General features: G+C 44.2%; 1 protein-coding gene across 1 annotated transcript in view; it reads left to right on the top strand.

The window, feature by feature from the left end:
* Positions 1–18,876, top strand: part of ECE2 (endothelin converting enzyme 2) — a 76,167-nt gene continuing 57,291 nt past the window's right edge. Inside the window, exons 1-4 of the mRNA XM_070945697.1 lie at positions 1–101; positions 5,512–5,547; positions 7,885–7,945; positions 10,719–10,773. Coding sequence (XP_070801798.1) covers positions 1–101; positions 5,512–5,547; positions 7,885–7,945; positions 10,719–10,773 — 253 coding nt within the window. The remainder of the gene's footprint in view (positions 102–5,511; positions 5,548–7,884; positions 7,946–10,718; positions 10,774–18,876) is intronic.

Here is an 18,876-nt window from a genome sequence, read left to right as displayed (position 1 = left end):
ATGAGCGTGGCTCTCCAGGAGCTCGGCAACAACGTGAGTAGCTGCCAACCCACCGGCTGCCGGCGGCTGCCCGCCCGCTTTCAGCCGAGGGCCGGGCTTATGTATGTGTATGTGTATGTGTATGTGCGTGTGTGGTTTTTTTTTTTTTTTTTGCAGAAGCGCAGCACCACCGAGAGCCGGGCTGAACCGGGAAGGAAGCCGACCCTTTGCCTTGCCAAAAAGCGGGGAGGCTTTTTAATTTTTTTTTTTGGGGGGGGGAAGGAGAGGGGTTTGGAAACGCCATGCCCGCAACTTTTATCCCTCGCCCACCTACCCACTCATTTTTTTAAAAAAATTTATTATTATTTATTTATTTATTATTCGAATTTCTATACCGCCTTTCTCCTTTCGGGCTCGGGCAAAATAAAAACGTTTATACGTAAAAGTAGGATTAAAAAATAGATTTAAAAATAATTAAATTTGGCCCACGGTTTAAAATTTACCGATTTAAAATCCGTATCAAAATTTAAAACCAACCATAAAATCATAAAATCAAGAGAGACCGGTGCTAACTGAAAGAGATGAGTTTGATTTATGTGCCGCCCTTCTCCGGAGACTCAGGGCGGCTTACAATGTGCTCAGCAATAGCCTTCATTCTTTTGTATATATTTATACAAAGTCAGCTTATTGCCCCCCCCACAAACCGGGTCCTCGATTTACCTACCTTAGAAAGGATGGAAGGCTGAGTCAACCTTGAGCCTTGGCGGGATTCGAACCTGCAGTAATTGCGGGCAGCTGGTCTTAATAACCAGCTTAATAACAGGGTGCCTTAGGCCACTGTACTACCAAGGGTCTTATCCACCCGTGTCCGGGGAAAACTCAGGCGTGATTGGGCTTGAAGCGCGGGAACACGCGCGCCCCTCTGCGCTTGCAGGTTGAGGGGTGGGTGGGCTGTGGAGCATGCCCCCCCCCTTTTTTTTTTTTTTTTTAAGACTGCCCCAGCTGGTTTCAGTCCTTCCTTGGGATGGATGCCCGGACAACGAGGGGCATAGGTTTAGGATTGGGTGCCCTCATCTGTTTCTCCCATAGGTGCTTTTTTTATTATTATTATTATTGGTTAATCTTTAGTGAGATTCACAGCCTTTGAGGCTGGTTAATAGCTCAGCAGCTTGAGTCCTAACCAAGGACCTAGGAACTGTTAAGGTATCGTCGGAGGATGTAAGCTGTTCTGAGTAAGGTGGTTTTTTGTAGAGTCAAAATGTTCCAAGTCCAGTAAATTTAGAATTTCTAAATAGAGGGTAGCCCTTTGGGTATTGCTCCAAGGGCTACTATTACTACTACTACTACTACTACTACTATTATTATTATGCAAGAGGCAACTGGACTTTCTGGTTTTTGCTTTGAAGATGTTTCCCTTCCCATCCACAGGAAGCTTCTTCAGTTTTGAGGAAGCTTCTCGGGAGGAACTGAAGAAGCTTCTGGGAGGAGAAGCGAAAGGTCTTCGAAGCAAAAACCAGAAAGTCCAGTTGCCTCTTGCGGGGTGGTGGTGGTAAAGCATCTTTGGGGCAAACTGGATGACCGAGAATCAGGGGTGAAATCCAGCAGGTTCTGGAGAACCGGTAGTGGAAATGTTGAACAGTTCGGAGACCCGGTAGCAGAAATTTTGAGTAGTTCGGAGAACCAGCAAATACCACCTCTGGCTGGCCCCAGAGTGGGGTGAGAATGGAGATTTTGTAATATCCTTCCTCCTGCCATGCCCACCAAGCCACACCATGCCCACCAAGCCGCGCCCACAGAATCGGTAGTAAAAAAATTTGGATTTCACCACTGCCGAGAATCCCCATTGACATCCCTCATCCTAGCCTTCCTTTCTGATGTCCTCCTACTTACTTACTGACTTACTTTATTTGATTTATATACCGCCCTACTCCCGAAGGACTCAGGGCGGTGAAGAGCCAAACAGTAAAACTACATAGATACAAAATTTAAAAACAAAGTAAAATTGAATTAAACAATTTGGCCCAGACAGATTAAAACATCCCAATCATTTAAAAACCGATTAAAATTTGCATAATTAAAAAGAGAGAAAAGATTAGGCCAGGCCCGCCTGGTGGAATAAAAAGGTCTTAAGAGCGCGGCGGAAGGAGCGCAGATCCGGGATCCTCCGTATCTCCGGGGGGAGCTTGTTCCAGATCGTAGGTGCCCCCACAGAGAAGGCTCTCCCCCTGGGGGCCGCCAGTCGGCATTGTTTGGCCGATGGCACCCGGAGGAGCCCCTCTCTATGAGAGTGTACCGGCCGGTGGGTGGCTATTGGTGGTAGTAGGCGGTCCCGTAAATAACCAGGTCCTAGCCTTGCTCGCCTTTCCATCTCTTGTGGTGGCCACTCTCCCAAAATACCCTTGATAGCGGAGCATTAATAAGCACTCTGGTGGAATCAAGGGTGGGTGAGGGTTCAGAGGTGGCACCCCCTCCCCACCCCGTGGTTTCCTGATTGCCGGGGCTAATTGGGCGATCGAAGCTGGAGAGACCTGGTCTGTCCCTGAACTTTTGAAGCTGGGGGGCTCTGGATAAAAGTCGAAAGCAGAGTTTGATGCTGACCTAGCATCATTTTTTTTTGTTGGAATCCTGGTTAAGTTTTGGAGAAAGACTGCATTCACCCTAAGCTTGTGAGACTGCGTTCATCAAACCTTAGAGTGATTTAGAACAGGGGCCAGCTTTGCTGGGCAATTCTGGGAGTTGAAGTCCTCCAGGCTTAAAAGTTGCCAAGGTTTAAAAGAGATTGTAGAGATGAACTGCTTCAATCTTTGTTCAGTGGGGGAAAGACACTTAACCATCCTATGAGGTTACTAAACACAACTAAACACAAGAACAGTTTTTTCCCGAACGCCATCACTCTGCTAAACAAATAATTCCCTCAACACTGTCAAACTATTTACTAAGTCTGCACTACTATTAATCTTCTCATCGTTCCCACCACCCATCTCCTCCCACTTATGACTGTATGACTGTAACCTTGTTGCTGGTATCCTTACGATTTATATTGATATTGTTTCCTGATTGCTTATTTGTACCCTATGACTATCATTAAGTGTTGTACCTTATGATTCTTGATGAACGTATCTTGTCTTTTATGTACACTGAGAGCCTATGCACCAAAACTAATTCCTTGTGTGTCCAATCACACTTGGCCAATAAAGAATTCTATTCTATTCTATTCTATTCTATTCTATTCTATTCTATTCTATTCTATTCTATTCTATTCTATTCTATTCTATTCTAGCCAGGCCATATAGAATTTTTTCTCCTGTCCCTTTCTCCTTCTTTATTCCGGTTTCTACTAAGCTACAGGTAGTCCTTGACTTATGACCACAACTGAGCCCAAAATTTCTTTTTTTTTTAAATATTTTTTTTTTATTTTTTAAGACAGACAAACATTTAATACATCAATCCTCCCTTCCCTGTGATGTCTCGGTGTTATCTTCTAGGCTTCTTTTCCATCTTCCATAAATTTCTTCTATCTTCATATTCATCCAAACCGTTCTAACCGTTCATTTCTAAATTCAACATTATAATCATCATTTATACATACAGTAATTATACTATCAATCATTTGTATCTCTTTTCCAACCAATTATAAAAATAGTTCCATGTTTTAAAATATTCTGATTCCTCCTTATCTTTAATCATCAAAGTTAATCTATTCATTTCTGCACAGTCTAAAATTTTTTTTATTACTTCTTCTTCCAAAGGTATTTTCTTTATTTCCAATTTTGAGCATACACAATTCTTGCAGCTGTTATTACATGTATAATCAAATACATGTAATACCGAGCCTTGGTAGTACAGTGGTTTAAAGCACCCTGTTATTAAGACCAGCTGCCTGCAATTACTGCAGGTTCGAATCTCGCCAGGCTCAAGGTTGACTCAGCCTTCCATCCTTTCTAAGGTAGGTGAAATGAGGACCCGGTTTGTGGGGGGCAATAAGCTGACTTTGTATAAATATACAAAAGGATGAAGGCTATTGCTTAGCGCATTGTAAGCCGCCCTGAGTCTCCGGAGAAGGGCAGCATATAAATCAAATTAAAAAAAAAATATACACATTTTAACAGAGCCCAAAAGTTCTGTTGCTAAGCAAGGCAATTGTTAAGGGATTTGTGCCCCAGTTTATGGCCTCTTTTTTTTGCCATGGTTATTAAGTGATTTGCGGCAGTCGTTAAGTAAATTATGCCGTCATTAAGCGAATCTGGCTTCTTCCATTGACTTCACTTGTTGGAATCCGGCTGGGAAGATTACAAGTGGTGATGATATGACTCCAGGGACCACGCAACTGTCCTAAATGCATAAATAGATAAATTACAATGGTGCTGAAAAATGTGGCTTGCAACTGGTCCTCAGACTTACGACTGTCTCAGCATCCCTATGGTCATGTGATTGCAATTCAGGCACTTTTAACAACCGGCATGGATTTAGGATGGCGATGGATCACCATTCCCAGACCGCTTCCAACAATAGTAATAGCAATAGCACTTAGACTTATATGCTGCTTCATAGTGCTTTACAGCCCTCTCTAAACAGTTTACAGAGTCAGCCTATTTGCGCCCCACCCCCCTCAACAATCTGGGTCCTCCTTTTACAGACCTCGGAAGGCTGAGTCAATCAGGAAGCCAGTCAGGATCGAACTGCTGGCAGTGGGCAGAGCTGCAATACTGCGCCACCACGGCTCCTTCACCTCCACCGCAAGGAAAGTTCATTGGGGTGGGGTGGGGGGGAAACTAGGTTTGCTTGACAACGGTGGCAAGAAAGATCGTAACACTCAATGTAGCTCATCTAACAACCAGACGGGTTAGCAAAACAGAAGTTCCAGTCCCCAATTATGGTCATAAGTCAAGAACTACCTGTAACTGACGAAGGGAAAATACCGTATTAGAGTATAAGACGCTCCAGACTATAAGATGCACCTATCTCTTTGGGAGAAGAAAACAAGAAAAAAATATCTGCCTGTGCCTCCCAGCAATTTGCCTTCTTGCAGCAAACAGCAAATAGCCTGTTTCAGTTTCATTTTCATTTTCAGCACAGCCTGATTAGCACAAGAAAAACATTTTTGGCTCTTCCTCCCAGCAATTTGCCTCCTTGCAGCAATAGGCAATGGCAATTTATTTATTTATTTATTTATTTATTTATTTATTTATTTATTTATTTATTTATTTATTAAATTTGTATACCGCCCTTCTCCCGAAGAACTCAGGGCGGTGAACAGCCAAGATTAAAATACATACCATATAAAAATTAAAATAAGTTAAAACAGAATTAAATCAGTTTGGCTTCCCCAATCCCTGCAGCCCGAAACAGCTGATGGTTGGTAGGCCGATATCAGCTGTTTGTGCTAATCAGGCTGTGCTGAAGCTGAAAACGGGCTGTTTGCTGTTTGCTGCAAGGAGGAAAATTGCTGGGAGGCAGAGGCCAAGGGTGGGGGCTGGTGGGCGGGGCTACATTCGGCGTATAAGATGCACCCAAATTTTCACCCTCTTTTAGGTGGGAAAAAGTGCGTCTTATACTCCGAATAATACGGTAAGTCACTTTATATGCAGTACAGGGGTGGGTTCTAAAGTTTTTTACTACCGGTTCTGTGGGCGTGTCTTATGGGTGTGTCTTGATGGTCATGTGACAATTATTTAGGATTTAGCAGAGGTACTGGTCTACCAGACTTAACTGCTTGCACAGCTGTACCGGTCTACCCATTTGTTTTTGGAGGCCCCGGTCTACCACCACACTGCCTTTTAACACTGATCAGCTGTAGGGCGGCCCTTTGAAGTCCCAGGGCAAGAGTTTAAAAAGCTTTTTCTTTCTAGCCGATCAGCTGGGACTCGGGAGGCAGCGAATAGATTGGGGGCGGGGCCAAATAAAAGGTACGAATAACGCGGGGCAGCCAGCTCCCGAACAAAGAGAACCGGTTCAGTGAACGTCATATCGTCACCGCTACCGACTCGGCCAAACCGGGCCGAACCAGGAGGAACCCACCCCTGATGCAGTAGGAACAAAACAATCTGTTCTTTCAGTCTTTAAGATTGAAAGACTTTATTTATTTATTTTTTCCTAGCGAATCTTCTGGGTTTTTAACTGAGCTGCTGGCCTCGGTTAAAAACCCAGAAGATTCACCATAAAAAAAAAATAATAAAGTCTTTTATAAAATGGATGGGGAGTCAACCCAATAAAATCTCCCTAAAGATTGCTAAAGGCAGTGAACTGTGCAAGATGCGGGCTTCGCAAACAAGCCAGGCCGAGAGGACAGAAAGATCTTATTCTCAAATTCAGAGATGGAAGGAAGAAAAGGAGAAGAATGAATGGAGACGGTCGAGCCTTCATGCAAGGAAGGGCGAGAGAGAAAGAGAGAGAGAGGCAGCTTTTGAATAACCAAGCGCTGAAAGAAGAGAGGGCTCATGAAAGGCCAATTCTGTCTGCAAAGCAATTGGGCCATTTCTGCAAATTAGAAACGGCAGCGTAAATAAGAGGTGGGTGGAAGGAGATAATAAAACGGCCTTTGAATTGTTTTTTACGTCGCAAAAGTAGAATTATGTAGAAGGTTTTGAAGAGCTTCTGTCTAGACATGGTTGGTTGGTGGTGAGTCCTATTGACACTTGGGCAATTCCCAGCATGTGGAGTCCTTGGTGGTCCCTGAGCTGGTGGTTTTCTTGCACACGCTTCATTACCAAATTAGGTAATAACATCTGCACTGATGGCATTATTTAGTAGGGTAATGAGACGTCTGCAGGAAAACCACCAACCTCAGAGAGAGAACCAAGGACCCACAGGTCAACCCTCACTTACAAATATAGGTAGTCCTCAACTTATAACCACAACTATGGTTTGATTGCTTATTTGTACCCTATGGCTATCATCAAGTGTTGTACCTTATGATTCTTGAGGAATGTATCTTTTAGGTACACTGAGAGCTTATGCACTGGAGACAAATTCCTTGTATGTCCAATCATACTTGGCCAATAAAGAATACTATTCTATTCTATTCTATTCTATTCTATTCTATTCTATTCTATTCTATTCTATTCTATTCTATTCTATTCTACTCTACTCTACTCTACTCTACTCTACTCTACTCTACTCTACTCTACTGAAGAAACCTTCAAAGGAACCCTGATTAACTCTTCTGTTGGACTTGGAGCAGGTTGAACAGATCGGTGTTTTTCAACCTCAACAATTTTGGGATGTATGGATTTCAACTCTCGGAATTTCCGCAGTCAGCAAGCTGAGATGCTTTTTCTGGATTCCATTCCACTTTGGACTCAAATTTCTCTTATCTGAGCATTGACTTGGCTGTGGTTCTTCCTCCTGTTCCTCAAGGTTATTCGCACAGCCTTTTACGCAGTGGCTCAGTGGCTAAGACGCTGAGCTTGCCGATCGAAAGGTCAGCAGTTCAGCGGTTCGAATCCCTAGCGCCGCGTAACGGGGTGAGCTCCCATTACTTGTCCCAGCTTCTGCCAACCTAGCAGTTCGAAAGCATGTAAAAAATGCAAGTAGAAAAATAGGGACCACCTTTGGTGGGAAGGTAACAGCGTTGCGTCCACCTTTGGTGTTTAGTCCTGCCGGCCACATGACCACGGAGACGTCTTCGGACAGCGCTGGCTCTTCGGCTTTGAAATGGAGATGAGCACCGCCCCCTAGAGTCGGGAACGACTAGCACATATGTGTGAGGGGAACCTTTACCTTTACCTTATACTAAAGGTATACTCATGGTCCTCGACTTACCACCACGATTGAGCTCAAAATTTCGATTTCCTAGCGAGATAGTTGTTAAGTAAATTTTGCCACATTTTTCCACCTTTCTTGCCTCAGTAGTTAGTAACATGGTTGTTAAGCGAATATGGTTTCCTCCTTGACTTTGCTTGACAGATCGGACATTGCAAACCATCATAAATATGAGCCAATTGCTAAGCATCTGAATTTTGATCAGGTGACTGTGGGGATGCAACAATGGTCATATGTGTGAAAAACAACAATAGGTCACATTTTTCATCGCTGTTGTAACTAAACAGTCACTACACAAAATGTTGTAAGTTGAGGGCGGGTGAAATGCTCCCAGTTTGGACCGGATCGCCCGATCTGGTAGCGATGGAGGCGGGTTGTTCGGAGAACCGGTAGCAAAAATCCCTGCCCCCCATTGCCCAGCTGAGCCACGCAATCATCAGAGGCTTTTCTTTTATTTTTAAAAGCATTTTTTCTACAACCTCTTTGGCCGAAGAGGTTATAGGAAAAAATGCTTTTAAAAGTAAAAACAAAGCTTCTGCCGATCAGGCAAGTCAGCTGGGATTGTCAGAGGCTTAAAAGAAAAAAGAAAAAAACCTCTGCCGATCAGGCAAGTCAGCTGGGATTGTCAGAGGCTTAAAAGAAAAAAGAAAAAAACCTCTGCCGATCAGGCAAGTCAGCTGGGATCGTCAGAGGCTTAAAAGAAAAAAGAAAAAAACCTCTGCCGATCAGGCAAGTCAGCTGGGATCGTCAGAGGCTTAAAAGAAAAAAGAAAAAAACCTCTGCCGATCAGGCAAGTCAGCTGGGATCGTCAGAGGCTTAAAAGAAAAAAGAAAAAAACCTCTGCCGATCAGGCAAGTCAGCTGGGATCGTCAGAGGCTTAAAAGAAAAAAGAAAAAAACCTCTGCCGATCAGGCAAGTCAGCTGGGATCGTCAGAGGCTTAAAAGAAAAAAGAAAAAAACCTCTGCCGATCAGGCAAGTCAGCTGGGATCGTCAGAGGCTTAAAAGAAAAAAGAAAAAAACCTCTGCCGATCAGGCAAGTCAGCTGGGATTGTCAGAGGCTTAAAAGAAAAAAAGAAAAAAACCTCTGCCGATCAGGCAAGTCAGCTGGGATTGTCAGAGGCTTAAAAGAAAAAAGAAAAAAACCTCTGCCGATCAGGCAAGTCAGCTGGGATCGTCAGAGGCTTAAAAAAAAAGAAAGAAAAAAGCCTCTGCCGATCAGGCAAGTCAGCTGGGATCGTCAGAGGCTTTAAAAGCATTTTTTAAACAACATCTTCAGCCGAAGAGGTTGTAGAAAAATGGTTTTAAAAGTAAAAAAAAAAAAGTTGGCCATGCCCACTCAGTCACATTACCCCCCCCACCAAGCCACGCCCACAGAACCAGTAGTAGCAAAATTTACATTTCACCACTGGTTGAGGGCTCCCTGTACCTGATTTGGATCCATACAAACACCCCAAAATGTGCATTTCTTCCCTCTATTGAACTGCCATCCGACACCCTCTTTCTTCAATCCGGACTTAATCTCACCTGTCTTTCTCTCTGTAAAATGCAGGCACTCCTCGACTTATGACCACAACTGAGCCCAACATCTCTGTTGCTAAGCGAGATGTTTGTTAGGTGATTTCCCCCCCCCCCCCATGTTAAGACCTTTCCTGCCACAAGTTGTTAAGTGAATCACTGCAGTGGTTAGTAACATGGTTGTTAAGTGAATCAGGCTTCCTCCTTGGCTCTGCTTGTCAGACGGTCGCAAAAAGGGGAAATCGCAGGACCTCGAGACCCTGGCCACTGTCGTAAAGATGAATCGGTTTCCCAGTGTCTGAATTTTGATCCCGTGACCATGGGGATGTCGGTGTGAAAACTGCTCACGACTGGATTTTTTTCTCCTGTCGTCGTAACTTTGAACCAGGGGTGGTATTTACTTATCTTCGCTACCGGTTCGCAAATGTGAGCGTGTGTGTGCGCGCGCTGGCTTCGCTTGCATGGGCAGAACCTTCCTCGCATGCGCAGAGCGTCAAAAACAGGATGTGATGACATCCTGGCGGATGGGCGGAGTCTCCCACAGCCGCTGCTACTGGTTTACCCAAACTGATAGAACTGGCTGAATACTACCACTGCTTTGAACTGTCCCTAAATGAACTGTTGTACGTCGGGGACCGCTTGTAACTATCTGAAGTGGCGTTGTCAGGGTTTCAAGTAACACCCCCGGTGAAGGAACGCAGGAAACCCGACGTCTGGCAGTCCTGAAGATCAAAAGTAAAAGATGGCTTCCAGGACTGACAGGCGTAGGGTTTCCTGCCTAAGCAGGGGGTTTGTTGTGGCCCGTCAGCAGCCTGTGCAGCTAGTAGCTGATTCCGACAGCGAGGAGGCTGGTGTGGTGCTGCATCAGCAGCCTGTGCAGCTGGCACTCGAGTCGGACAATGAGGAGGCTGGAGAAGATGTGGTGCCAGAGGCAGGGATTCAGCCAGGGCCTTCAGAACCTCCAGAAGCTTCCATGGGTGAAGAGGAAGAAGAGGAGGAGCCTCTTCTCAATGCACGGGCGTGCAGAGCTGCCAAAAGGCAGGAGTGGTTCCTCAGGCAGAGGTCTCCTTGAGAGTAAGGCTTGGGGCTAATTGGCCACTCCCTTAGCCTATTTAAGGACAGATGACGACTGAAGCAATTTGCAGGGAACAACTTCGTTCACTCTCCTTCACATCCTGATCTCTTCTCAGCTTCCTGCAAATTGCTTCTGGGCTTTCTGCCAATCCTAGTAAGATTACGATTATTTATTCTTTGGATTCTTGTAGGCTGTTAAGAAAGTTAATTAACAGCCTTTGTTTGAAAAAGACTGATTTAATTTAGTAAACTAAGGTTTGTACAGGCTTTGTGTGTGCTGTGTTCTTTGGGGTCCGTAGCTGGGGCAGAACAGGGTTGGACAAGAAGACCTCCAAAGTCCCTTCCAACTCTTGTTATTCTCTTCTATTCTCTTTTCTTGTAACATCAGATCTTGGCTGGAACGGGAGAAGCACTGACCGAGGTGCGTTACGCAGCCCTTGCAGGTTGAGCCGTTTATAAGACTATGTCATTTGATATCTCGAGATTCTGCTGTTTTTCTCGCTTTCCGGCCTTCCGATTTCCTTACCCTCATGTTTCCCCCAGAGAGAAAACTGCAAAGTGGTTTGATCACAAGATGAAAGCATAAAAACCAGGAGGGCCCACAGTGGGGCGGCTGCGTTTTTTTTAGAGGCTAAGAAAGCTTTTTAGATCTCTTATTGTTATGCAGGGTTCATAAATACGGACCTCAGGTTTTCAGGCCGTGATTAGCTCTCCTAGCAATGCATTCTGACAAGCTGGGGTATCTTATCTTATCAGAGGATAATTAGAACTGCAGAAAAAACAATGGCTACCAACCTGCCTTCCATGGAGGACCTGTATACTGCACGAGTCAAAAAGAGGGCTGGGAAAATATTTACAGACCCCTCGCATCCTGGACATAAACTGTTTCAACTCCTACCCTCAAAACAACGCTGTAGAGCACTGCACACCAGAACAACTAGACACAAAGACAGTTTTTTCCCAAACGCCATCACTCTGCTAAACAAATAATTCCCTCAACACTGTCAAACTCTTCACTAAGTCTGCATTACTATTCATCTTCTCATCGTTCCTATCACCCATCTCCTCCCACGTATGACTATATGACTGTAACCTTGTTGCTTGTATCCTTATAATTTATATTGATATTGTTTCCTGATTGCTTATTTGTATCCTATGACTATCATTAAGTGTTGTACCTTATGATTCTTGACAAACGTATCTTTTCTTTTATGTACACTGAGAGCCTATGCACCAAGACAAATTCCTTGTGTGTCCAATCACACTTGGCTAATAAAGAATTCTATTCTGTTCTGTTCTGGTTCTGGTTCTGGTTCCGGTTCCGGTTCCGGTTCCGGTTCCTGTTCTATTCTATTCTATTCTATTCTATTCTATTCTATTCTATTCTATTCTATTCTATTCTTATCCTTTCCGGGTTGGTTAGGTTCATTCTGGATATCCTGCTGAGTGACGTATCTTTGTTTTCTTTCTTTCTTTCTTTCTTTCTTTTTGAGGTAAAGTTTTTTTAAAAATTTTAAATATACATCAATATCATCAATATCATTGCGTGGACAGTGTGGCACCTGAGTGTCACTCATTTTGATACAAAACGAATACTAATACAAATAAAAATTACTACGTTAGTCAAACTTACATGGTCTGATGTTATTATACATGTTTATATCAGCACATATTCCTTCCTTTTTCAATTATTCAATATTTGCTACATCCTTCTAATAGTCCTAATATTGTTCTTGGGCATATCTGATAACATCCTTTTCCAAAATCTAATCTTAACTTCAAACATTCACTTTAAATGTGTTATGTAAAAATAGGTATAACAATATTCCCCCTGTTTCTAATTTCTTACTCTATTCTAGTTCTCAGTACAGCCAATCTTCTGTTTTTTAAGGATCCTTTCTATCCATCATCTCTCACCCTGTTGGACGTTTCACTTCTTCTCTTTTTAACTTGCCTCCCATACTCCTATCTTTGTTTTCTGGGAGACCACGATACAGGGAGTCCTCCACGTACGACCCACAATGGAGCCTTAAATTGATGTTGTTAAGTGAGACATTTCTTTTGCTCCATTTTACGACTTTTCTCATCACGTCCATTAAGGGAATCGCTGCCGTTCTTACGTGAGTAACGCGGTGGTTAAGGGAGTTTGACTTCCCCATGGACTTTTGCTGGTCAAGGTCACAAAAGGGGATCACAGGACCCCAGGGACACTGCCACTGTCATAAAGGCCGGAGAAGGGCAGTATATAAATTCAAATATCAATCAATCAATCAATCAATCAATCAATCAATAAAATGAGAGTCTGAATGTAAATCAGGTGTCGGTGGGGATGCCGCAACGGGCATTAGAGTGAAAAACGATCCTAGGTCGCTTTTTTCAGGGCTGTTATAACTTTGAACCATCACTAAATAAACTGTTGTAAGTAAGGACTACCTGTAGTAAGGAGGGTATTCCAACCTTGGCCACTTTAACTTTAACTTCAACCGTAATAACACACAAGGGCTATCAATAGATTCAAACTCAATGTAATTCGCTCTAATCTTGATTGTAGGAAATATGACTTCTGCAATAGAGTAGTAAATGTCTGGAACACTCTACCTGATCCTGTTGTTAGTCTCTCTAATCCCCATACCTCTTACCTTAAACTGTCTACCGTGGACCTTACCCGTTTCTTAAGAGGTCCATAAAGGGGGCGTGCATAAGCACACCAGCGTGCCTACCGTCCCTGTCCTACTGTCCCCATTTATATGTACTCATTTTATGTGTTTATGGCTGTTTTGCTTATTTATATCCTTTTATTTGTGCCAAAAAAAATTCATGTGTCCACATCTATGTCTATATTGTTGTTTCTTTGTATTTGTTGACAAATAAACTAACTAACTAACTAACTGAATTCTGGGAGTTGAAGTCCACAGGCCTTAAAGTTGCCAAGGTTGGACACTCCTCATATAGAGGATGATCATTCACCTCACTCAATATTTCTATTTCCATTTCTATTTTTTTCTTACAAAGAGGGACCCCTTTTGGGTGTTCTTAGCATTCTTCACCAGCTGATTTTGAACTTTTCTAATTTCTAGCTATCGAAATATACTGTTTCGTGATGACCATAATCTTCTTTCCTTATCAATTAGGTCTGCGGTCTGTTTGCTTCAGAACTTTACCAGGCGTATTCCGAAGTTACATTGGTTTCTCTTCTTCTTCTTCTTCTTCTTCTTCTTCTTCTTCTTCTTCTTCTTCTTCTTCTTCTTCTTCTTCTTCTTCTTCTTCTTCTTCTTCTGCTCCTCCTCCTCCTCCTCCTCCTCCTCCTCCTCCTCCTTCTCCTTCTCCTTCTTCTCCTTCTTCTTCTTCTTCTTCTTCTTCTTCTTCTTCTTCTTCTTCTGCTCCTCCTCCTCCTCCTCCTCCTCCTCCTCCTCCTCCTCCTCCTCCTCCTCCTCCTCTTCTTCTTCTTCTTCTTCTTCTTCTTCTTCTTCTTCTTCTTCTTCTTCTTCTTCTCCTCTTTCTCCTTCTCCTTCTGCTTCTCCTCCTTCTCCTCCTTCTCCTCTTCTTCCTTCTCCTCCTCCTGCTCCTCTCCTTCTCCTCCTCCTCCTCTTCTTCTTCTTCTTCTTCTTCTTCTTCTTCTTCTTCTTCTCCTCCTCTTTCTCCTCCTCCTCCTCCTTCTCCTCTTCTTCCTGCTCCTCCTCCTGCTCCTCTCCTTCTCCTTCTTCCTGCTGCTCCTGCTCCTCCTCCTCTTCCTCCTTCTCCTCCTCTTCTTCTTCTTCTCCTCTTCCTCCTCCTTCTCCTTTTCTTCCTTCTCCTTCTCCTCCTCCTTCCTGCTCCTCCTGCTCCTCCTCCTGCCCCTTTTCTCCTCCTCCTCCTCCTCCTGCTCCTCCTCCTTCTCCTTCTCCTTCTTCCTGCTGCTGCTGCTGCTGCTGCTGCTGCTGCTGCTGCTCCTCCTCCTCCTCCTCCTCCTCCTCCTCCTCCTCCTTTCTACTTCTTCTTCCCCTTCCCCTCCTCCTCCTCTGCATGAGTAATACCAGGCCCTACTAATATTCATTCTTCTAGTTTTTTTAACCCAGATTATCCCTGAAGTATCTCTAAGCTAATTCACTTTATTTCTAGAAAATGACAAAGACTCCCAGAACAGCAGATCAAACACATCCTGAGAGGGGGGAAAAGAACCATCTGGGGAACACCAAAATGCTTTCTGCATCCCTGATGGATGTCATTCATCAAGTCTCCATTATACCCATTAAACTATATTTCTCTTCCTGTGCTCAAAGTAGAAGCTCATCTCATTTATTTCCCATACTTTGCGCTTTACCGTCTAAACTTCAGGGACTCTGTACTTTATGAGCACAGTTCTTTCTAATTATTTTTTATGGAATGTGTAATAGATCTCATAACAGCAATACACAGTAAGCACTTGTGAGGAAACCATGTGTCAAAGGATCTTTACAGCATAGGTTGGTTATACATCTAAGCCAGTGGTGGGTTCCTCCTGGTTCCACCTGGTTCTGCCGAGCCGGTAGCAGTGACGATATGATGTCACCAAACTGGTTCTGGGCTCCCCCGCCCCACTGCCCCCGCGTTATTTTTTTATTTGGCCCCACCCCCAATCTATTGCTGCCTCCTGAGTCCCAGCTGATGGCTAGAGGGAAAAAAACTGTTTAAACTCTTGCCCCGGGGCTTCAAAGGGCCGCCCTACAGCTGATCAGCGTTAAAAGAAAACAAATGAGTAGATCGGTTCCTGCAAAAATACATGAGTAGATCAGTGCCTGCAAAAATACATGAGGAGATCAGTGCCTACAAAATTACATGAGTAGATCAGTGCCTGCAAAAATACATGAGTAGATCAATGCCTGCAAAAATAAATGGGTAGAGCAGTGCCTGCAAAAATGCATGAGGAGATCAGTGCCTACAAAAATACATGAGGAGATCAGTGCCTGCAAAAATACATGAGTAGATCAGTGCCTGCAAAAATAAATGGGTAGATCAGTGCCTGTAAAAATACATGAGTAGATCAGTGCCTGTAAAAATACATGAGTAGATCAATGCCTGCAAAAATACATGAGGAGATCAGTGCCTGTAAAAATACGTGAGATCAGTGCCTGTAAAAATAAATGGGTAGATCAGTGCCTGTAAAAATACATGAGTAGATCAGTGCCTATAAAAATACATGAGTAGATCAGTGCCTGTAAAAATATATGAGGAGATCAGTGCCTGTAAAAATACGTGAGATCAGTGCCTGTAAAAATACATGAGTAGATCAGTGCCTGTAAAAATACGTGAGGAGATCAGTGCCTGTAAAAATACGTGAGGAGATCAGTGCCTGTAAAAATACATGAGTAGATCAGTGCCTGTAAAAATACATGAGGAGATCAGTGCCTGTAAAAATACATGAGGAGATCAGTGCCTGTAAAAATACATGAGTAGATCAGTGCCTGTAAAAATACATGAGGAGATCAGTGCCTGTAAAAATACGTGAGGAGATCAGTGCCTGTAAAAATACATGAGGAGATCAGTGCCTGTAAAAATATGTGAGGAGATCAGTGCCTGTAAAAATATGTGAGGAGATCAGTGCCTGTAAAAATACATGAGGCGATCAGTGCCTGCAAAAAATAAATGGGTAGATCGGTACAGCTTTGCAAGCAGTTAAAAGCCTGGTAGACCAGTACCTCTGCTAAATCCTAAATAATTGTCACATGACCATCAAGCCACGCCCATAAAATAAGCCACACCCACAGAACCGGTAGTAAAAAAAATTAGAACCCACCCCTGATCTAAGCAAGCAAGAAAGGGGGAGGGGATGACACCACCAATATTATGAGATAATTCTTAAATACCAAGAAATAATTTAGTGAAGTAGAGGCATCTAGGAAAACCAATTTCGTTGTATACATGATGTACAATGACAGTAAAGGCTATACTGTACTATATTATAAAAAGAAGCAAGCTTATTGAACTAGCATTGAGCAGGCAACGAAATAGTCAAGCAAAAAAAAAAACCCTGTGCGCATGCAGAATTCCAAGCAGGGTCCAAAGAAATTCGGGGAGTCGGTTAAAAATGTGGAATTTAAATGTCTATGGCGATTCTCAGTCATCCAGGGCATGGTTATCCCAAAGGTGCGTTTTCAAAAGGAAACTGGACTTCGTTTTTCCTTGAAGACGTTTCGCTCCTCATCCAAGAAGCTTCTTCGGTTCTTCAAAATGGTCTCTGGGGAAAGAACTGAAGAAGCTTCTTGGATGAGAAGCGAAACGTCTTCAAGGAAGAACGAAATCCAGCACCTTTAGGGAGTGGAATTTAGTTCTAAAATTCCGCTTGAAGGGAATGTAGAAAGGAGAGACTTAGGAAAACCTGGAAGAGAGAGAAGGTTGAAAAGAGACTTCTCTTGAAACTGCCTAGGGTAGAGCAGGGCACCCCAAATTTACCCTCAAATATTACCTGAAAGTTTTATCAGACTTCGAAGCTCCTTCTAGCAGCACAGTCATAAGTTCAAAAGATTGCTGGATGAATGGTTGTAACTCGAGGACTTTCTGCATTGATTGCCTAGTTCCGTGATGGCGAACCTATGGCACGCATGCCAAAAGGGGCATGTGGAGCCATATCTGTGGGCATGCAAGCGTTGTCCTAGCTCAGCTCCGGCGCACACAGCTGATTTTTGGTCCTTCTGGGCCCACCGGAAGTCGGGAAACAGGGTGTTTCTGGCTTACAGAGGGCCTCCGGGGGGGGAAGGCCATTTTCACCCTCCTCAGGATCCTAGAAAGGCTCTGGAGCCTGGGGAGGGCGAAAAAACGGGCCTTGCAGTCCCACTGGAAGTTGGGAAACGGGTCATTTCCAGCCTCCATAGGGCCTCTGGGTGAATGGGGAAGGCTGTTTTTGCCCTCCCCAGACTCCAAGAAAGCCTCTGGAGCCTGGGGAGGGCAAAAAACGGGCCTAGTGGGCCCACCATGCCATCATGTGCCAAAAGCGGGGGGAGTATGGGGGTCACGTGTGCATGCTTAGGGCGCATTGAATTATGGGTGTGGGCACACGGACGCGCAATCCCTCCGCGCCCCCCTCCCCGCTTTTGGCACGCGACGGCAAAAAGGTTAGCCATCACTGGCCTAACTGCTAATTCATGGTTTCACTTTCCAGTTTACAGGCAGTCCTCAACTAAACAACCAGATTTAGGACCTGAATTTCCATCCCCCCCTTTTTTTTTTCCCCCAGTGCCATTGTAACTTCAAACAATTGCTGAATGAATGATTCTATGTCAAGGACTAGCTAAATTTCCACAGACTGCAAAACAGGCATGAGATCACTCGGATCCCTTGTTTCTATAGTACGCCGCCCCGCTCAAATGCACATGTAACAATGGTTTGGTGGATTTATTAATATTCCCCAGCAGTTCCCTTCACCAAAAACCCAATTAAGTCCAGCCAAAAGCAGACCAATGCTGGTCCACAGAGCAGATACAGATTAACAGAGTGTTCTGTCCCCGTCTCACACACGCACACAAACAGACAGCCGGAGGTTAAATAAACTGGCAGACAACCAAATCTTCCAATACGAAGCTTAGCAGCAACCCAGTAGCTGCTTGCCAAGAACTTTACTCAATAAACAAAATATACACAGTCAAGAATTGTCCAGTTTGTAAATTAAATCCAAGGCCGATAATGTTGTTTCCAAAGATGCAATGTGACTCGATAGTAGTTAGTTTTCTCCGTCACAGAGTCTGAATGGCCACCTCACCCCCTTTTATACCCTGTGGGGTGTGGTCCAGTGACTCAGCTTAATCTCTGGCACGCCTTTTCTTCTGTTGCGCGCGCTTATCTCTGTGATGCTGCCGAGGATCCAGCCAAGACTCATTTCCCTCATCACTGTCCCACCTGTGGCTGCATGGACGTGCTTGGCCCCGGCCCTATCTCTTGCCCTTCGGTGGACACCGAAGGCATTGCCAGAGAGGAGGGTCCTGGAGAGGGAGGCCTTGCCAACTCCTCTCCTTCACTCTCGGAGTCCTCTTCTGCCGATGACACAGGCTCAGGTAACGGAGCCACAACACAGAGTTAGAAGGGACCTTGTAGGCAGTGGTGGGATTCAGCCAGTTCGCACCACTTCGGGAGAACCGGTTGTTAACTTTCTGAGCAGTTTGGCAAACTGGTTGCTGGAAGAAATCATTAGGGCACAGAACCGGTTGTTAAATTATTTGAATCCCACTGCTGCTTGTAGGTCATCTAGTCCAATCCACCGACCAAGCAGACCCTACACCATTTTCTGACAGATGGCAGTCAGTTTTTTCTTGAAAGCTTCCATTGATGAAGCTCCCACAACTTCTGAAGGCAACTTCTGTTCCATGGGTTGAATTGTTCCACTGTCAGAAAAATTTCTCCTTATTTCCAGGTTGAATCTCTCCTTGTTCAATTTCCATCCGTTATTCTTTTTCTGGCCTTAGCTTGACCCCCTCCTCTCTGTGACAGCCCCTCAAATAGTGGAATACTGCTATCATGTCTCCCCTGGTCCTTCTTTTCATTAAACCAGCCATACCCAATTCCTGGAACCCTTCTTCTTATGTTTTAGTCTCCAGTCC

This window comes from Pituophis catenifer, unplaced genomic scaffold, assembly GCF_029215685.1.
Source record: "Pituophis catenifer annectens isolate HBS135680 unplaced genomic scaffold, rPitCat1.0.hap2 SCAF_6, whole genome shotgun sequence".
Taxonomy (NCBI): Eukaryota; Metazoa; Chordata; class Lepidosauria; order Squamata; family Colubridae; genus Pituophis; species Pituophis catenifer.
Note: the sequence above shows the minus strand (reverse complement) of the source record. Positions and strands in the feature narration are given on the sequence as shown.